At 34.2% G+C, this 21494-nt stretch overlaps 2 protein-coding genes and 1 long non-coding RNA gene across 3 annotated transcripts; 1 reads left to right on the top strand and 2 right to left on the bottom strand.

The window, feature by feature from the left end:
• Nucleotides 1-2024: 2024 nt before the first annotated feature.
• Nucleotides 2025-2808, top strand: LOC123218238. Its single transcript, XR_006502648.1, has 3 exons — nucleotides 2025-2119; nucleotides 2222-2381; nucleotides 2455-2808. It is a non-coding gene; the product is annotated as an uncharacterized LOC123218238 (long non-coding RNA).
• Nucleotides 2809-3303: 495 nt separating this feature from the next.
• LOC123218237 (transmembrane 9 superfamily member 7-like) lies at nucleotides 3304-6713 on the bottom strand (the record flags this gene model as incomplete). Its single annotated transcript, XM_044639533.1, has 7 exons — nucleotides 3304-4714; nucleotides 4798-4948; nucleotides 5237-5349; nucleotides 5447-5555; nucleotides 5694-5803; nucleotides 5939-6103; nucleotides 6546-6713. Coding segments are annotated over 7 exons (1974 nt in total), but the record flags the coding sequence as incomplete, so codon positions are not given.
• Nucleotides 6714-7785: 1072 nt separating this feature from the next.
• On the bottom strand, nucleotides 7786-20605 carry LOC123218239 (WD-40 repeat-containing protein MSI4-like). Its single transcript, XM_044639534.1, has 15 exons — nucleotides 20275-20605; nucleotides 12115-12178; nucleotides 11565-11651; nucleotides 11363-11425; nucleotides 11149-11214; nucleotides 10955-11029; nucleotides 10660-10735; nucleotides 10247-10472; nucleotides 10000-10081; nucleotides 9689-9762; nucleotides 9384-9495; nucleotides 9222-9296; nucleotides 8522-8601; nucleotides 8269-8368; nucleotides 7786-8182 (listed from the first exon to the last, which is right to left on the bottom strand). The coding sequence occupies exons 1-15, from the start codon at nucleotides 20400-20402 to the stop codon at nucleotides 8084-8086; spliced, it is 1407 nt and encodes a 468-aa protein (XP_044495469.1). The 5' UTR covers nucleotides 20403-20605; the 3' UTR covers nucleotides 7786-8083.
• Nucleotides 20606-21494: the final 889 nt, after the last annotated feature.

Consider the following 21494-nt stretch of genomic DNA (forward strand, 5'->3'; position numbering starts at 1 on the left):
CAGCTGCCTGTGCAACATCACATCTTATTAAATTAACATTGCATCTACTTGCCTGAATTAATTCTTGTGCTGCGCGGTGGGTGATTACTTCGGTCGGTAATGACCACAATTTTGTGGCTTAGAAAATTTCCCAAAAAGTGGCAATTGATTTTTTTTTTTTTAATTTTTTGTCGGACCAATACATTATCTTATAATTAATCACATGGAACAGAACAAACTCTAATTATTAAATTAAGTAAGTTAAGAGGTTCATATATTTTTATACATAAAACTTTTTCTTTTATTATGCAAACTATCTTTTAGAGTAATGGTAATTGATTTTTTCTTTTTTCGGTACATATAGACAAAAGAAACAAAATGAAGTATATGTATAAAGAAAATTTGGATTTTAATTAGTCTGTTGTGGTTTTTATGCTAGTTCTTTTGTTTTTCATGCTTGTGAGGATATAAAAAGGTTGTACTTTTTATAATTTGAATCTTTATACAACTTTGTATCTTAGATGATGGTGAGATAGGGGATTCACATCAATTTCTCATTAGAGGGTCAAACTTTAGATACTACAATAAATACAGAGGGAAATGATGTTATGGAACTTGATGAAATACAAGGATCAAGTAAATTGGATCCCATAGTTGAAGGAAAGAACAACGTGCCAAATAGGTCTCAGGTAGACATGTCAAAGGGTCAAGATAACTCAGCTCGCACAAAAAAAGCATGACTTGCATTGGCACAACTCATTGGTCGTGTTGGGGGCCTTTGGGTAAGGCCCACAAGCTATCATAACATTATTCACAAAAAATAAAATAATTTTAAAAAAATAAAAATTATATAATATGGTTGACTAATCTGTAAAGCATGTGGGTTTACCCACTAAAAGTCTACAAAGGCCCAATCTATGAAACCCTTGTGATGCCCCAAGCCCTGCCATTCCAATAGGATAAAACATCCTACAAGGCCCATCCTTTGGAGGGCCTCGGCACCACACGACTTGTGGTCACGCTGAATTTATCCATATACATGTTTGGTCTCAAGTTTGGAATTTCTTGGATGCAATTTCAAAGATTTCCAAGGATGGTAATAAAAGGTGCAAATGTAGAAGTGTAAAGAAATAAATGTTTGTGATGGAAAATATGGACCATGTAATCTCATTAGATATTTTAAAACATGTGTTAGAAGTCATATTCATGACATTGGACTAGAGGTGGCAAAGGAATTGGGCCGGGCTGGCCAAAGCTTAGCCTAAGCCCCCTTTTTTTACCTTGGCCTGCGAGAGCACAACCCACTACTGTGACGAGTCATAAAAATTTTAACATGACATCATTGATAAAATAAAGAGTTTTTTTTAATTAAAATATGACAATAAATATTAGAAAATGATTTTATATAATTTAAAAAAAAAAATACAAAATATGATTTGAAGGATTTGGCTACCGTTTACAATAATTGGTTGTATCAATTTGAAAGTACATATAAATTTGTAAAATTTAATATTTAATTTAAAAAATTAATTTATTAACCGAATACAAAAAAATAATTAAAAAAATAAAAAATTGTTAAATAAATAGAAACTAAATTGCTAGATAGAATTAAAATTTGGTTGAAATTTGAGAGAGTTTGAAATTAAAATTGAATGAAGAATATGTAGAGATAGATTGAGAAATTATATTTTTGATATGGTTTCAAGAGTGGGAGAGAAAGGTTTATATAGAAAATAAAAAAATAAAAAAATTTCAGCCCAAAGACTAGTGACTAGACAAAAGCCAAGCCAAGAGATGTTTTGCTAGTGTAGGAACACATTTTAAATTTTAATTTTTTTTATTTTTTGGCACATTTCGTATAATAAGGGGTCTTACTAGCGCATGGTATAGTCTATCTAACCCACGAGCTTGGCACAACCTATTGCAGTAATGAATCGTGTTCTCGTAAACTAGGCTAAAAACAGAGGGCCCAGGGCGGCCCAACCCCCTCCCACCTTTAGATTCACTTAATCTCAAAACTTGCATAAAGTACATTTTGTGAGAGGGCATCTTTCATCAAGCTTTAACATTTCCTGTGCAGGCTCCTGTATCAGGCTCCAAAAGCCAGCGAAAGATGGACAACTAATATTTCTTACTGCCGGTAAGCTTTTGTCACTCATCACTAGTATGATTTAGTATTATTCATTTGCCCCGAAGTTAGTTATTTTGGTCAGAAAGTAAGGCATTGGCTTCAATTTTTCAGGTGACAAGTCTCTCTATGAAACAGTTGAGGACTCGATCCAAATTTACCAGTTGAGGTAGTGTCACAGGGTGCCATCAGTGCTCCAATGTACTCACTTAAAGGTCCATCAATGGCTAAATCACTCTACCCTACTGCATTTCCCTTGAAGCATCAGCAGAAGGTTTGTAATATCCCTGAAATCTCAAAATCTCAGAAACATATGCTATATAATCTTACAATTATTATGTTGGCAGGATCTGAGGATTGCCTTAGGATTCGCAGAACCTGTTTCTTAGCCAACTCTGATTGCAGCAGCTGCGAATGAACCATACAAGATGGCAAAATCTCATGGCCTTAGTGATCGGGATTTTTCAGCAGTTATTGAAGCATTGAAAGCTAAAAAGTGACGGCAAAGCAACGAACAAAGAAGATTAACGGTCCAATTTTTTTCAGAATAAAAGGTAAGTTTTTCAAGAGCCATTCATTGCGCCTCAATTTCAAAATGGGGCTACTTGAAGCCCCGTGAAAATAATTGTGTTTTTATGTGAAAGACAGCTTGGTCTTTTTAAAGCAGGCATATCACATCCTTTCTGGTGATTTTGTAGTTATTCTAAAGGCTTGTCTCACAGTGTGGGGAGCCAGAGGCTTCTCTTCATTCACGTGCTTGTTACTCCATTTATAAACAAATATTTTAGCATCCTTTGAGATATCAAGAATACCGAAATCTTTCAGCATCTATGGGATATTAAGAATGCTGAAATCTTTTAGAATCTAAAGGCATGAGTCGTGTACATATCAGATTCAGATCTAGCTTTTCGAGAATTTAAAATCATCCAATAACATACCGATAACACAGTTATACGCACAAATTAACACAAACTAATGCTCAGTTAATAAAACCCAAATCAATACTGACTATTAAATCCTTTCTAAGGAGTCAAAAGTACCACATGAATTGGCTGTTAACATAAATGCAGACCATTCATTTCAGTGTTACAGAGTACTAGTAACCAAGCCACAAACAAGAAGTCAAAGAACTGAGAAATTTAAGATTGTGACAGTGAGAGTTGATATATTGATTAGTACTATAATGACATGGCAACTAACTCAACAGCTCAACTTCTTGCATAAAAACTAATAGATGTACGTACACAAAGTTCATAACTTTCATATTTGTAAGCATAACAACATATTCAGTGCTAATCCTACTCCAAAATATAAATGTTTTCACAAGATCGGGTAACAAACTCCCACGGTGTAATTCTCCAGATACAGTCAAAACAGTAACTCCTTTGTTTCATCTATTTTCATCTAAAGTTTCATAGTAGCGCTCACCCTTTTTCTGCAATATTTTGATCAGTCGATTTTCACAGAGGAATAGATTTTCCGTACAAACCAGAAGCAGGCATAGAAGCCGATAGTCCCAGTCAAGACAAAGAAAGCATATGAAATAATGATCATGTAACCAAAGTAAAGGATGCCAGAAACAAACTTTGTGATTTCCAACTTGGTGAAGAAGTAGAAAATTGAGTAGAGGAAAAGGTACAGCGCTGAGGAGCCAGCAGTAAGGTAAGATCTCCACCACCAGTTGTAGTCTTCACTGCATAACTGGAAGTAGCAGAGCACTATAGTAATCTCAGCGCAAGTGATCAATAGGATGATAAATACTATGAAAAGGAAGCCAAAGATGTAATAGAACTGGTTCAGCCATATTGATGTCAAGATGAAGAAGAGCTCAATGAAGACAGCTCCAAATGGAAGAATGCCTCCAATTAGTATGGAGAACACAGGTTTCATGTACCATGCCTGCTCTGGTATCTGCCTAGGAATCTTGTTTGTCTTAACAGGATCTTCAATGGCTGGCTTTTTGAAGCCTAAGTAACTACCCACAAAGACCAAGGGAACCGATATACCAAACCATAAGAAAACAAGAGCAAACATTGTTCCAAATGGTACTGCACCAGAAGATTGCTCTCCCCAGATTAAGGCATTTAGTATGAAGAAGATAGCAAAAAGTATACCCGGGAACATAAAGGCAGTTTTCAATGTATTTCTCTTCCACTCTGTGCCCTTGAACATTTTGTACAATCGTGCTGATGAGTAACCAGCAAATAAGCCCATGAAAACCCACAAGAGAACCATAGCAGTCATAAGCCCTCCCCGGTTGGATGGAGATAGGAACCCCAGTAAAGCAAAAATCATTGTTACCAGTGTCATCCCGAAGATCTGGACTCCTGTACCAATATAAACACAAAGTAAACCAGCATTGACTGGTGCCCTGAAGACATCTCCATGAACAAGTTTCCATCCTGTTTCTTCTTGAGCCTCATCTTGGGTTTCCAACTGATTATAGTTTGCGATATCTCTGTACAGAGTTCTCATCATGATCATGGCCACCATACCAGAAAGGAATAAGACAATCATCAGTGAGTTTATGATGGAGAACCAATGGATCTGATCATCATTCATGAGGAGGTATGTATCCCAGCGAGATGCCCATTTGATATCACTCTCCTAAAATGTTCAGAGTAAGCTGAGATAAAACTTGGCAATATGTTGGAGGAAGAGATGAATCAAAGAATTTATAAAGACAGTACCTTGAAGGTAACATCATATGTGAACACAACTTCCTTATCTTTGTCAACTTCTTGAGGAACAGCAGTTCCTTGAACTAAATTTTTGGTGTCTTTATTGCAAGTACTCAACTGAGGATTCTTCTCATCCCATTCCTTGTACTCATGATTAATACTGATTGCAAGGATCAATGAAAAAGCAAATGCATGAATAAGCTAATACTTTGACAACCAAAAGCAAATGAGCATGTCGCAGAAAAGTCCCTACTTTCTCTACATATCACAAAGTGCAACACATGCACAGTATACAGCGATGAACAATAAACACTTAACAATTTTAAAGATCACATAAATTTACATAACTCCCCAGACAAACAAATTAATGAAGACAATTAACCGAACACCAAATTACAACAAAATGCCAGAATTAAACAAAAGCAACGTGAAGGAGAACAGTACAAACCTGTTTGGAGTAACTTCAAACCCAACAATTCGTGCAGAATCAGTTTCAGGATCCTTGTGATACATGACTCTGAAGCTCAAGTGGTTATTGATAAAGTATTTCTCCTCCTTGCTCTGTGATAATTAAAAAAATAAAATAAAATAAAATACTAATAAGAAGATAGGCAGAAAACTATTCTACAGTAGCTATTGCTTTCTGCTTGCTGCATACCCCTTGGTAGTTTCCTTTGAACCCAACACGAAAACCATGGTCATATGTGGTAGACTGGCTTCCATCCCTTCTTTGTCTACGTACTGCAACTGGAAGGTTGTCAAGAATCCTGCAAATCCATTATGGAGCTTTCAGTGCAAACAAGAAAGATTTTTTAGTGAACCATTAACAAAATATATGTCCACTGGAAAGATAAATAATAAGTGCATAACATGGACAAATAGTATATAAAATATCCATCACTTACAAATTAACCCGATATTCATCATCAATCTTTTCCCTGAAATTTTTTGTGGCTTCAGCATTAAGTTTCACTCGACAGGCTACTTTGCAGGGCATATCCTCTCTCATTTCAAACTGCAGTACAATTACGTACTTAGATCCAAATTTAAAAGGTAAAAGAATGATGTCAACAACACAAGGTGTTTTCATCATTTCAGTTTGCTATTAAATACAAATAAACAATATAACACAAATGGGATACTTGCTCACCTGATATACAGAATTTTCAATCCTATCACCACGAAGAACCTCCCCCAAATTTTCTGCACTGTTCAAAATCTTCTTGGGCTTACAATATTTCAAGAAGTAGTAGTCATATGGCAGTTGTGTCTTTGTAGAAGACAACTTGTTAACTTTGACGTTGAGTGGATCCCTCTGTTCAGCACAAAATGCATCAAGAATAGTCCATCATGACAGGTTCTAGGATAACAATTGCACCATATCATCTCCAAAATTACAAGCTAAGACAACAGAATCTAAAACACAGAAGCAACAGAACTTGAAAACCAAACTAAATCAAGCCCAAATCTTTACACACAAACACAACCCACAACAAATAGTAACCAACACACAAACAATCCCAGATCCAAAACAAACCCAGAAACCATAAACCAAAACGACCACGTATCACAACAGATCAAACACTAAAAACCTCAGATCCAACTCTACACAGCAGAAGGAAACAAAACACGAAAAGGGCAGAAGCAAAATCACAAGACAAACAAAACCCACCAAGGAAACGAACAGTAAAACGACAATGATGGACTTAAAGACGACAAGAAAATGTAAAACAGAGACAGGTCTAGAGATAGCTTACTCGTTGAAAATTACGAGGGGCAACACCGGGAAGATAAAAAGAGTGAGCAGAGGAGATAAAAAGGAGAGTGAAGAAAAGTGTTGCCGTTATTTTCGTCGTTGGGGAGACTTTGGGTTTCTCCATTTTTACAGAGAAAGATGAGCCAAGAGAAGAAAGTGGTTTATGGAGTTAGAGTGGGGTCTGGGTCTGGCCTTTTATCTTGCATTTCCAAAAATAAAAATTTCATTTTTTCAGTTAATTTTCGGGTTAATAAATTGATAATTAAAATATTCCTAAAAATAATATTGAAACTTATTTTATAAATAAAAATCTAATTTTGTAAGTAACAAAATTAAAATTCTAATAGTACAAGTTTTTAAATGTAATATTAGTCAATCTGTTGTTTTTTCAGAAGATGGTATTCCAATAAGAAGGGTTCTTATTTAATTTTATAAATCAATATTATTTCATTAAATAATAAAAAAAATAATGGCCAAAAGACATAATCCCACCCAGGGTTTATTGCAAATCCAATTAGTATTTGTTAAAAACTGAAAATCAAAATTCTCACTTATAGGATATTAAAATGAACAAAAATAATTAATTTTAAAAATAAAATAATTATTTAATAAAAAATATATTAAAAATAATAAAATATTATTAATTTTTCTTTTAAATTTAAAAAATTAATAATTCTACCACCGCTCCTGACTCTTAACCTTGTTCTCGAATTAAACTTTAAAAAAAATAACATTTTACTCCTTTTAAGTTTTGTATTTTTAAATCCTCTCACTCCCCTTCATCTTCTCCGACAACGAAAATTAGATTATCTTTGTTAAACTCTTCATCTCCAACGAAAAGGGAAGGAGGGTCAAAGAAAATTTACCCAAAAATGTATACCCTGAAAAAAGAAAAATATGATTTTTTAAATTTAATTTCAAAAAAATTATTAATTTTCTAAACTTACCAAAAAAATAAATAATATTTTCTTATCTTTAATATATTACTTATTAAACAATGATTTTACCTTAACCTAACAATTTCTATTAATTTTAACGTCCTACGAATGATAAGTTAATTTTTTATTACTTAACAAAGACCAATTTAAACTTATAATAAACCTTGGGCGAGAATGTCTTTTAGCCAAAAATAATAAAAGTATAAATACATATTTTTAATACACAATTTAAGTACACAAATAATATATTATTATATAATAAAATAATATCGAATTAAAGATAAAAGAACACATACTCATATAATAACAAATCATCTGTATACCTAAATTATGTATTAAAAATATGTATATATAACATTACTCTTTTGAAAAAAAAAAAGAAAAACAGTCATTTAATTTCCCACTTTTTGGTTTCTCAATTTGTAAACCTTGAACAAACATACCTTAATATAAATACTTAATTGACCCTTCTAAATCTAATTAAAACATTCAAACCCCCACAAAATATGAACTTTCTAATTGCGAGTGTCTAGAATCTAAAGGTTGAGCATTAGCACAACATACAACGAAACGTCCAGTGAACTTTTAAGTGATGGCCAACTTAATTTTTTTCACAACTGAGAATGTGAGATTTGAACGTGTCCAGCTCCGCCAAAACCTCATCCTCCGGCCGGTAGATCAGATCAATCATCCGCCATATCTGCACAGCAACAATGGCAACACCAATTAAAAGAATGAAGAACAACTTTGCGCTGTTTTAGAAAAAAATTGGAGAAAATTTGTTACCTGAAGTGTGCCACCTCCTCCAGTACTCTCACAATCATCAGACACACTGACGATTGTCCATGGATCAGATGCATTCCAGTTGAAGTCGACAACCTTGTCCCTGAATCATATACATGAAAATTGTTAATCATATGAGAAAATCTTGTTTGAATGTAACAACGATGAATGTTAACAGTTGCAAACAAACCGGATATGTTACGTCTGGTATACACCAAAAGATAATAACATGTCTGAAAGATACAGGATCCATTACCTATGCCCAGCATGTCGGAAGAATAAGCCTGGTGGAGAATTTGGCGCTCTTGATCCAGTAGAGTCTTGCTTTTTACCAATCTGAGAAACAAGAAATTCAGGAAGGCATCAGGCATGGCACTGGTTGCTGGAGTACATAGAATGGGGTGGAGACCGAAAAAGGAAATCCAGAAACATGAGACATAGATAATGTACAAGTGGACGATTGTGATACATCAACGATGGTCCAATTGGCAACTTAACATTCATAAAACACGCTATAACATGCTTAAATGTCAACACTTTAATCTGAAACTCATGATTTAAAGAAAACTGTAATATAATGCTAATTTATACTTAATGAAATAGTCTCAGTCCAAAGTAGGCTCACTCGTGAATGGAATCCAACAAAGTATACTAACGGTACTGATTACGTGCTAATTCACATTTTATTACTTAAGTCTTATTGAAGCTTTTGAATGTTGTAAACAAAACATTTAAAGGATTAATATATCAGTAATATAAACTTACACTTCTTATCACATTCTAACTCAACATTTCTCCTCTGCCTTTAAAAATTATTATTCTTAAAAGACACCATTTTGCTTAGTCTAGTTAATTTTCTAGTTTATTATCCATTTCAAATGCCATTTCTATAAATGTTCACCCACAGGAGAAAGAGATAATATCGTTGCCATGGACAAAACTTCATTGCTTCTCACCTTCTCATAATCCCAGATGTTTAAAATTCCATCCTCTGCTGAACTGCCAAAGATGGATGACTTGTCTGGTGACCACTGGAAACAAATGCATATATGTTAGACAAGAAGAAAAATAATGGACTACATTCCTAAAGACATAAAAGGAAAAGCAACTGGAGTTACCTGCACACAAAGGACAGCAGCACTGTGACCCTCAAATACATGAACAGGAGTCCCAACTCCACCAGACACGATGTTTCGACGGTCAAACATGTGAATTGTGTTATCAGCAGACCTGCAGTAAAAGCAATGTGCATTAAAGACAACCGAAAGAAAAACATAGACCGCATTTCCTGAATATTAAATTATCAGTTCAGAAAGGTGAATAAATATATGTAAAACAAAATGGCAGAAAATCAATATTCATTCTGTTAATTACAGTTTCACAAAAGGGTACAACCAAAGAAAGAATGTCTCAGATTTATTACCCTGTCAGAATGAGATTTACATCATGAAGGTTCCAGTCAACACAATGAATATCAGCATTATGAGCTTTTTCAACCTGCCCTTACAACACAATAGAGCCAATACAAATCAAAGTCAAATTTGAAGATGTGGGAGAAAAACAGTATTCATTTGTTAGTGAGGACTTCTAGTCTGGGTCCCCAAGACACCACATTCTCTTAATAAATCCCTTCTCGAAAAGATAAAATTAATATCTAATTCTCTGGAAGAAAAAGATCAAAACAGAGCAGAAAACTAAAAGAAAATGGATAGATACGCAGCAAAGAACAGTTACCTTCAAAGCCGGAGTAGAACCAGTTCTGGCATCCCATAGTACAAGGCAAGAATCATCACCTACACTGCAGAACTCCTGTGCACTACAAATACAGAATATACAGAACATATTCAGTAAACATGGAGAGATTCTTTACTGCTTCTACAGAATATTGCATAATAATTTCAGTGGCAATTTCAGCAGATCACTTAAAATAAAAAAATTTAACACATAACCCATGCATTTTTAACAAGATCATTCCAGTTACCTTGATGGGCAGAACTGAACATCTTCAACAGTGTCCTCATGCCCTAGGAAGATACCCCGCGGTCCAATAGAGCGGCTCTCTGTAGGTTTATCAGTACTCCCACCACCCTTAGATGAGCTTTTAGTATTGGCACCAGCAGATCCTGGAGATTTTGTAGAAGCTGGTTCCGCCGCCAAAGTTGAGACATAATCTTGAATACTCCATAAAACAACTGACTTGTCCTTACCTGTCAAAAAATTCTCAATCAACAAGATAATTTGGCAAGATATTCCACAGGAATACACAGTCCTACAATATTGACAACCAACCTTACCAATAAAATACCAAAAAATAATACAACATATATTACTGCTGGCAACTTTAGTGATTAAATCACACAAATACAATAAACCTAAAGAAATAAGGAAAAAAACCTCCAGAAAGCACAAATGGCTGAGTTGGACTCATAGCAAGAGCAAATTCAGCATTATCTTGGTGCCCAGTCAATATCTGCAAGATGACATGCTCTAGGTTAGCAAGGCTCAATTTGGAAAGTGGACAACCAATACCAAAGCTATGGGAACAGCTGAACTCTCTCTATGTCTCTGCATATGTACACTTTGGGATTAAATTCTAAGTGGCCAAATACCCGCTAAACGCTTAATTTCATATAAAATCATAATTGAAAATAAACAACGGTGATAAGAATTATTCATTAACAAAATCCACCAGATCAGGACGAGACTCTGTAGCTCCCAGGACAGCATGACGGTTGGGTTGAGCCTCAACATCCCAAATGAGTACCTGTTTTGAATATCCAAAGAACTTTATTTACATTTGGCTTCATCAATTTACAAACCTCAAATTCAAATAGAATTTAGACCCTTGATTCTCTTAAAGTAACACAAGAGATGGATGCTTACATCAGGACTGTCAGTGTGTGTGGCTACTATTTTACTGTTTTGTGGGAGTTCCCTGATTCTGTTCACCTGTGAAATCATAACCATAGATACTAATAAGCTTCTATTGAAAGCTAAATTACCAAGTCATGCTTCCCATTGAAGTCAACAAATTACCCATGAGAACTCATAGAGTCACAAAGACCAGAAAATGACAAAGAAGAGAAGGTGATGATACCTCGCCAGGATGAATAATTGTTTTATACTTCTTCACAAAGGGAGAGCGTGCTTCTTCATTGAACTATAATAAATCAAGAGAGAAAAGATACCACAAGTATTCAATAGACCAAGCAAAGCCAATGCAATAAAATAGGGAATAAAATGATTAAGTGGGCAGCCAGAGGGGAAAAATTAACAGCGGTTATTTATAAGAACATCACCTGGGCTATGTGCTCTGCAGCAGCAACCCTAGGTTTAACAATCTCACAGTTTGCTATTACAAGTGTATTTGGAACACTGCCATCAGTCTAGGTACAAAAAAATGAAAACAAAACAAGAGGAATAATCAAAATCCCACAAACAGAATATGAAGAAAGCTGTGCAATGAAAAAAACAAGAGACACATTTATATAAATTATGCCACCTAAATAAGGCAGGCATTACAATACCAAAGAACACAAACATGGCAAAAATCAATGCCAAGTTCAGTAATGTGAAAATTGCAGATTGTGTCTACCAACATGCCACATATTATTGTTTAGCCGCACAAGAGCACCACATTTCCAATTCTTTGCAACTAGATCTGGCTTTATGCACATCTAACTCTGAAAGCCACAAGTTTTCAAAGAGGACAAGATATTAACCATACTAAATGAAATTTCTGCCAGGTTCTTTCCATTCACAGTATAAATCCTGAGTCCGAAGAAGACATCAAGCAACTAAACAATAAGCAAAAGTAGAGTTAAGTGCTTTTCAAAAAGAGTCGCTTGCCTGTTCAGAAAGGTAAAGACGCTGACGATTCTTGTAGGTAGCTTGATCAAGTTGTGGACCCCATCTATTGGTACAAATTTAGACAATGATTAGATATTCACTTTAAGAATGAACTTCTGTTAGAAAGAATATCAAGAATTTTCAAGTGTACCACCACCAAAAAATGCATATATACAAATATAAACACACAAATCAATTAAAGAATGGCCAAATGATATCTAGGGGGAAAAAACTTCAATTCAAGTTTCTTCTCTTTCCATCAATATGTTAGGAAACAACAGATATGTTAAAGAAATAATTGAAGTTTGTATTGATTGTGGCTGTGTTTAAGAAAGACAGCAAGTTACAGATTAAGAAAGTAGCAAAGACACTCCCTAATCAGTCTCTTCAAAAGGCTGGAATCTCTCCCAGAATTGTTTAGCTTTCGAGATGCTAAACTCTCTCCCTCAATCAGAAAAATAATCCCACTCTCCTCTCAGGCTCAGATTCCCTTTTTATTCTATTTCTCCTCTAACCACCAAGATTGCTTCTGCCACATGTCTACCCTTTTTCAAGTACTCCTGACTTGTTTTCCTGCCCAGCTTTTGTGTTATGCCACCATGCCAAGAATATATTCCATAAATTACTAAGCAAATTGAAAACTGAGATCAAGAGTATGTTTTTCTAATAATTTTAAAGAATAAACCATGTACAATATATGGAGCTATACAACTCTAGGACCCTAACAGAACTCTTCCACTAAACCAGGAAAGAAACAACAGAAAAAACAAAGAATAGAATAATCAAATATTTAACCTATAACTACTCCTATACAACTGAAATTGGATAATGGAATAACAAGATAATATAAATATGAATAAAAAACAAATTTTGAATTTGAAAACTTTCCAGTTTCCAACACTTCCCCTACAGTTGGTGAATAAATACTAAACAATCCCAACTTGTCAACCAAAGCTTCAAAATCTGAAATATGAAGTCCCTTTGTTAGATCATCAGAAACCTGTTGTTTTGTAGAAATCTTGCACACGACCAGAGATTCAATCTTCTCTTTAATAAAATGTTTATCCACCTTCATATGCTTCGTTCCATCATGATACACAAGATTATGGACAATACTGTCACAGTACAACTTTATAGGACCCCGCTTAATCACCCCAATTTCTTCTAAAACTCTTCTTAGCCAAATTAATTCACACAACCCAAAAGCTAAAGCCTTGTATTCTGCCTCTGCACTACTATGAACAACCACTAATTGATTTTTGCTTCTCCAAGTCACTATGTTGCCCCAAATTTTGGTACAATAGCTAGAAGTAGATCTTTGGTCTCCAATTGATCCAACCCAATCAGTTTCAATAAAACTTTCTACATTTCTTTGAGAAATCTTCTTGAATTTCGCTACCTCAAGATATGATTACAACATTAAGATGTTCCTGTCGAGGTGAGTGCATGTATTGACTTACAGTACTTACAACAAAAGTGCGATCTGGAGTATGTGAAAGGTAGATAAGTCTTCCTACCACATGTTGATAGCTCACCTTATCCACAAAATTTCCTTATCACCCCTTTCCAAGCTTAGAGCTCAGGTCTATAGGAGAGAATGTCAGTCTACAACCAAGCAATGTTTTTTTCTTTCAATAGATCAACACTGTACTTCCTCTGAGAAATTACAATTACATTTCCACCGTTACCCCTGGCAACCTCTATGCCGAGAAAATATTTTAATTGCCCCGAGTCTTTTTTTTCAAATCCCTTCCCAAGAATCTCTTTTAGTAGCTTCACTTTGTCTTCATCACATTCTGTCACAATAATATTGTCTACATACACCATCAAAACAAATTTTTATCACTTGGTGAATGTTTTAACAAAAAGAGTATGATCAACTTGACCTTGAGCAAATGAATGCCTTTTTAAGAATATGGAGAACTTGTCAAACCATGCACAAGGTGACTATTTAAGGCCATAAAAAGACTTCTTTAGCTTGTGCACCTTGTTGTAATCCTAAATAAAACCTAGAGGAGGATACTTATAGACTTCTTAAAGATCTCCATTTAGGAAAACATTCTTTACACCAAGCTGATGTAATGGCCAATCAAGATTTACTGCAATAGATAGAATAACCTATATCACGTTTAGTTTCGACACCAACGCAATTGTCTCTATGTAATCTACCCTGAATGTCTAGGTAAAACCTTTTGCAACTAAACGAGTCATGTATCATTCTATCTTACCATCTAAATTGTATTTGATGGTAAAACCATTTGCATCTGAATGTCTTCTTTCCCTTGGTAATCAATAGTTTCCCAAGGATCATTATGAATCGAAGCTTTCATTTGATTCAAATTAAGCTAGCTTGAGCTTGATTTCCAACCTAGCTTGAACAAGTCCGAATTGAGCAACCATGGCTTGAGCCTGAGCTCAAGTCATAGTTTTAAAATTTTAGTGAGCTCGAGCTTAGGGCCGAGCACAACAATTTTTTTGAATTTTAAAAAAGATATTATAAAAATCATGTTCTCTAATAAAAGTCAACATGTTAAGAAATTGAATTGTTATTAGAAAAAAATGAGACTTATTTATAATGAGTGAGGTGAGTTAAAATCAATCTCACCTATACAAGAGAGATACAAATTTGAAAGTTGATATTTGGTTAAGACTTGAGTCTTTATTTATAGTGGGTGAAGGAAGTTGCTATCTTTCTAGTGTGGGACTCTCGCACTTCAACTTCTCTCATTATAACTTTTCATGTTTTCTTTTATTTGAACACATAATTTTTAAATTTATTATAAAGTATAAAATTTATAATTTATATATATATATATATTTAAGCTATAGTATCGAGCTAAGTTGAGTTGAGCTCAAGCTTAGCTAATCAAATCGAGCTCGGCTTTGTTAAAACTCATCAAGCTCCAGTCGACTCACATGACTCTAGCTGAGCTCAAGTAAGCCCAAGCTTAAACTTAACTTGGCTCGAATCCACCCTTACTTTTCTCCAACACTACTGCTTGCCATTAGGATCCTTAAGAGCATTCTGGATAGTTGATGGACTTTTTTCTTCTTCAATTCTTTCGGTCATAGCATGAAAGGCACCACTCAAACAATCAATGGTCATGAAATCGACGATTGAGTGTTGGGTACAACTTTGGAGTTCTTTTCTTAGTGCAATTGGCAAATCAAGATCCTCAACATCTATTCCATCCTTCTCAATCAATGGTACAATTGTTTCACCTCTCTAGATTATGGGCACTATAGGATTTGCATTCAGGTCCAACTCTTGACTGTGTTGTTAAAGATTGATTACTTTGGCTTCACCTTCCATGAATGAACACCTAGCTTTACAGATTTGAGATTACGGGAATTTGTTCCTGTTTCCAATTCATTTTCTACTTTTGGCATATTCAGAGATGATTAGGTAGACAAGGACAAAGGAGGACAAGGTTGAAGTAGGATTAGGGAAGACTAAGATTGGAACAAAAGAGATGTTAGGACACAAGAAAATTGCCAAACACTATTTTCCAATGAATTATCCCCTTGAATGCTCGAAAAAGGTGACATCTAAGGAGACAAAAGATTTCTTTAATTCTGGATAGAAACATACATATCCTTTTTTACATGGAGAATAACCAATAAAACACATTTAATTGATCTAGGTTCTATTTTGCTTCAAGTAGGATTGGTATTACAAAGAAAAGCAATACAACCAAAGATTTCGATGGAAAGAGATGAGGCCAATCTATCTTGTGGAAAAACAGATAACAAGGCATCTAATGGAGTTTTAAATTGAAGGACGCGACCATTTCTAACAGATGATAGCTTTTTTGTTCTTCAATCTCATTTTGATAAGGGGTAAAGAGGCCCGAACTTTGATAAATAACCCCTTTTTTCTAAAAGAAAACTACTAAGGATGGATGAAAAATATTTGAGGCCATTATCTTTTCAAAAAATCAGTATTTTGGTTTCAAATTATGTTTCAACCATTCTGCAAAATTGTGGAACAATGAAACAAATATCAAAATTTTCTTTCATAAAGAAGACCCAACATACACAAGTGTGATCATCAATAAAAGTAATACACCAATGTGCCCCTATAATATTTTTTTCATGAGAAGGTCCACAAATATCACTATGGATCAAGCAAAATGGTTTAAAACTTTTGTAGGGATGACTGGGATAAGTAGTACACAAATGTTTTGCAAATTGACAAATATCATATGACAAAGATTGAACATTTTTATTCATAATTTTATTTGAAAATATGGAAACAAAGTTCTTAAATGAGAAACACTAGGCTGACCAAGATTATTATGCCATAACAGGATTTTATTGAAAGTAGAAAAATATTCACTTCCCAAAGTTAGTGCTTGTTTTTTCACAGATGATGTCTCCAATAGGTAGTATAAACCTTCTTTTTCCTTAGCATTGCCAATCATCTTCCTTAAATGTAAATCCTTGAATTCACAGCATAAAGAAAAGAATTTAGCAACACTATTGAGATCCTTGGCTAGTTTATTGATTGACATTAAATTGCATGTAAGCTTGGGAACATGTAAAACATAATTTATTGTTATATTCAAAAGTCTAGTAGTGACATTCTGCAACTAAAGAAAGTGAACTGTCTGCAATTTGAATCTTAAAGTTTCCAGAATATGGGGTTTATGTGCAAAACAGGTTATGGTTACTAGTCATATGATTCAAAGCTCCAAAATCTATATTCCGTAAACAAGCCTTTCGTGAAACAACACTTAGAGCTGAAGAATGTTTACCTTTCTGAGCAACAGTACGTGGTAGGATTGGGGTCCAAGAGCCTTGGCTAGGCGTTGTTGATAAGAAGTTATACTTGTTCAAGTAATTTTGTGGTAAACACGAAGATTTATGATTAATTGTCTTATAACATAGCTTTGTAACCTTTGGTTTCATGTTAATTCCATTGTGGATTCTGACTGCCTTGGTTCCTTGTTAATTCCATTGTGGATTCTGATTGCCTTGGTTTCGTGTCAATTCCATTGCCAATTCTGAATGCCTTGGTTTCTAGGCTTTTCCATGAAGTTTCTAGCATTTATCTTTATTGTGATTAAATTGTTAACAAGATCACACCGCATTCCTTTTTTATTCCACTGAGTATCACCGCCAATCTGCTTAGTATTCTGTAGTCACATTGTCTTGGCTCCCACCAAGCATCACTTCTTTCAACTGTCATCCCAACAAACCTTTATAAAGTTCTAAATATTGAGAAGGGGTTTGGTCCCAAAGATCCACCCTTCTACTTCATCAAGGTCCTTGTGACCACGGAAAAAAGAATGTCTTTTTTCTTGTACTAGCACATCTTGTTGTCTACAATACCGTGCCAATCAATGTTGACAAACGAGTCCATCTCTTGCCACAATCCTATTAAAGTGTGGTAATAATCTGTTACGATCTTGTCTCCTTGTTTGCACTCCTTAACTGCAGATTTAATCTAAATAAACTATGTTGAGTTTTCAAGATCAGAATACTCTATCATTGTGTTTCAATTATCCATTGCAGATTTGTAGAATAAATAGTTTATGCTGATTTTAGGTTCCATGGAGTTCACCAACCAAGACATCACTACCACTAGCAAGTTCTTGGTCAACCAAACAGTACATCTAAGTTATCCTCACTAGTCTTTGCTATTGCTTCAGTGAGACAATCAACTTTTCCCATGCCTTTTATCACCGACAAGACTGATTGAGACTACTCCAAAATGTTTCCTTCATGCAACTTATGTTGAGTAGTTTGTATTGAGCAGGACTCATGCACAATAGAGGGAATAGGGGGGGAAGATGAAATAGTTGAAGCATAGGAGGTAGTGGTCACTACCAAACCACTGAAATTTTGAGTGCTTCTTGTCATTGTTGCATTTATCATTGGAGCCAGTAGAGAAAAACATTGGAAAAGAACTTAAAAACGGACGGAATGAGGAGGAAAAAAGATGACCAGTTTTGTGCAGACAAAAATAGTGTAAAGGAACAAGAATTCTGTGTTTTTGGCAGAGTCAAATAAATTATAAAAAAAGTTGCCAAGCAAAGAGAAAGGTCGAGAAGGAAGACCTCAAGAGATAGTAAAAAGCCGAAAAGAGACACAAAAAAAATTCCCGCCCTAATACCATGAAAATTGATATCAAGAGAATGTTTTTTCTAATAATTTTATTGAATAAACTGTGGACAACACATAGAGCTATACAGAAAGAAACAAGATAATAGAACTCTTCCACTAAACCAGAAAGAAACAACAGAAAGAACAAAGAATAGAATAATCAAAATAATTATCCTATAACTACTCCTAAACAACCTGCCTAAGATAAAAGAATAACAAGATAACATAAATATGAATAAGAAACAATATACTATAAAAGAGAACTTTCCAACAAAAATGTATGAAAATATAAGCCAAAAAAAATTATAATAATATTCTTTATAATCAAATTTTCAATAGTTGAAGAGAACAAAAACCTCTATGCAACCTTGCTTCATTATCTAATAACAGAACAGTAGTGAGATGACCATGAAAAATATAACAATAAAAATGAGAAAGCAGAAAAAGTGAATCAGAAGGACAAAAGATGTCGCAGGGAGCAAAAAAAATTGTTTGTATATTTTTCCAGAAAAGGACATTTAATTATACATGTTGTATTATTTTCCCTTCCAATCTTTTTCATCATCCAAACATATCATTGACTAAAAATTAATGAGCCTTTTTCTTTGTAAAACCTAAGAGATTGAAAGAAAACAAAAGAAAAAGAACTCACCAAAAGAACATTTAGCATGGTTAGGAGACCCTTTTTCTTTCTATCTAAACCCCAAAAGAACATAATCCTGGACATAATGCATACAAAAAATATATTAAACTCTATTATCCTTTTGTGCCTACATTTTCCCAACCATAGAACAGGATAACCAAGAAAATCTAGCCACTTAACAAAACCTCACTCTTTTTCTTTTCAAAAAGAAAGAAACTAACAACTCTTCTACAAGAAGTTGTCTACGAGGAGGAATCAAACCCAGACCTGGAAGCAAAGTAAAGCCTTGGCCACTAAACAAGCCCCAAGAGTTTCACTTAACTAACTTAGCCTCCCATTGGCTGAAAACAAAAAAAACCTACAACATTAAATCCGTAAAAAAGCATAAAACAGAAATAGTCCTTATGCATAAACATGCATACATACTACATTCCAGCATTACCACACTATTTTCCCTTTTACACCACATTTCAAAGAACCATCAAAGAATAAGAGTTGACATGCGCAAAAGTTTGCTTTTTTCTCCTTCTAATCACAAACAGCAGCCATGAAAATCATAACCAAAATTATAGAACATGCAGCAGAACTTGGTGCTGAAAGAAACGAGAGAAAGAGAGAGAGAGAGAGAGAGAGAGAGAGACAGCACCAGCAAGAACATAATCCTGACAAAACAAAATATTTTGTTTTCTTTTTTCCCGCACTTTTTCCCAACAAACAAAGAGACCATCTAGGAAAAGCTAATGCCAACACGCTCACATTCCAGCATTATCACATTATTCATCTTTTCCTCCAAAACTTCAAATTGCCACCTAACAAAAGGGGCCAAAAACCCTAAAACAGAAACTTTCTTCTCCTTCTACATTGTATTTCCATCAAAAGTAGCCACGAAGATCAAAACAAAAGCACAACACATGCAGAAGAGCTTGTAGTCCACATAGAAAAGCACAAAACACGTATATATTCCAGAATCATCGGACACTGTCCACACTTTCCTCCAAAATTCCAAACACTCACCCGAGAAAAGTGAGTCAAGAAAGCTAAAACAGCAAACTTTCGTCTTCTTCAGTACAAAATGTCCATACAAAAGCCAAGAAGATCAAACCAAAACACAATACTCTTAGAAGAGCTGTCCGCCAAAAATAACAGAACAGAAATGGAAAAACAAGAAATAGAATGAGTATGTGTACACCCAATGTCTATTTTTTCTACCAAAAGTCCAAACAGCAACAGAAGAAAAAAGGGTCAAAAAACCCTAAAAAAGCAAACTTTCTTCTTCTCCAACACTAAATTTTAATTATGAACAGCCATGAAGATTAAAAGCAAAACCCCAACACTCTAAGAAGAGATTTTCACCGAAAAGAAAACAAGAAAACAATAGTGCGAATAAGAAAGAGAGAAAATGTACGGACCGGCAAGAGAGGGAAGGCCAAACGAGGTTGTGATTGGCAAGCCAATCGTAGAGGACAGGAACTAAAGACTTCCATTGAGTGTATCTTTCGTCTACAGATCTTTCCATTCCTTTCGTTCTTTCCTTCATTTTCTCTTCGATTTTCTTTTTTTCTTTCTTTTTCTCTCGGTTTCCCGCCGTTTGTGTATTTGGGTGAAAAAGTGAAGTAAATGAGAGGTGAAATGTGTAGAAGACAAGACAATAGTGTGCAGAAGACGTGGACCCCTGCGAAGAGGGAGCTGCCTTTTGTATCCTTGGATTCGAAAAATGCTGGCTAGAGATGGATTGTCAATTCGGTCTGAGATGGCCCGTACCAAAGGTCCGGGTGAAGGTATATTTTGGGATATTGAATATTTAACCCTTTTTTAATAGTATATACATATATATAATTTAATCACTTAACAAAAATGTCATAATAATATTTATTTTCTAAAATACTCTCATTAATATTATTTATATAGAGAGATTTTCTCTTTTTTTTTTATCATCCGTCTAACAAAATAAATAATATCTACAACTTTAAAAAATAATTGAAGCAAACATATGTGATTGAACAATAAATCTCGTAAAATAAATTTAGAGAAAGGAATCGTTAATTATTATAAAAGATTTATATAAATAAAATGAGAAAAAGATACAAATTGTCAAATTTCTTTAGAAAATTCATATTTCTTACAAAGATTTCACAACAAAATCATTCAAATTCAAGTTAGTCTTGATTCAAGCTCTTATATTTTGTGTTTTCTTCTTTAACAATTGAAAATCAAATCATCTAAAATAGATTTATGTTTATGACTTCTTGTGAAATATAACTTTGTTATGATTTCATGTTGTTTATATTGTTTAATGTTGTTATACTGTTGTATTGATGGTTAAAAAACATAAAATTTCAATTCTAAATAAAAACTAAACGAAAAACAGATTGGTGGAAAGCCAAGGGTTGGTGGCAACACTAACCCTTGGTGTTAACGCTAAGGGTTGGCATAGCCACCAATCTGTTCTTCATCTAATTTTTATCCATAATTGAATTTTTGTATTTTTTTAACCATCAATACAACATTAAACAATATAACAATATGCAATCATAACATTAAAAATATAAACAACATGAAATCGCAACAAAATTATATTTCACCTAAAGTCATAAACATAAATCTTTTTTACATTATTTGATTTTTAATT

This window comes from Mangifera indica, chromosome 6, assembly GCF_011075055.1.
Source record: "Mangifera indica cultivar Alphonso chromosome 6, CATAS_Mindica_2.1, whole genome shotgun sequence".
In the NCBI taxonomy this organism is placed as follows: domain Eukaryota; kingdom Viridiplantae; phylum Streptophyta; class Magnoliopsida; order Sapindales; family Anacardiaceae; genus Mangifera; species Mangifera indica.

Coding starts and splice junctions, on each gene's coding strand:
- LOC123218239 (XM_044639534.1), bottom strand. CDS start 20,402: ATGAAGGAAAGAACGAAAGGAATGGAAAGATCTGTAGACGAAAGATAC. Junction 8,369..8,521: donor TTCCGACATGCTGGGCATAG/GTAATGGATCCT, acceptor TATATGATTCAG/GGACAAGGTTGTCGACTTCA. Junction 8,183..8,268: donor GAGGAGGTGGCACACTTCAG/GTAACAAATTTT, acceptor GTTGCTGTGCAG/ATATGGCGGATGATTGATCT.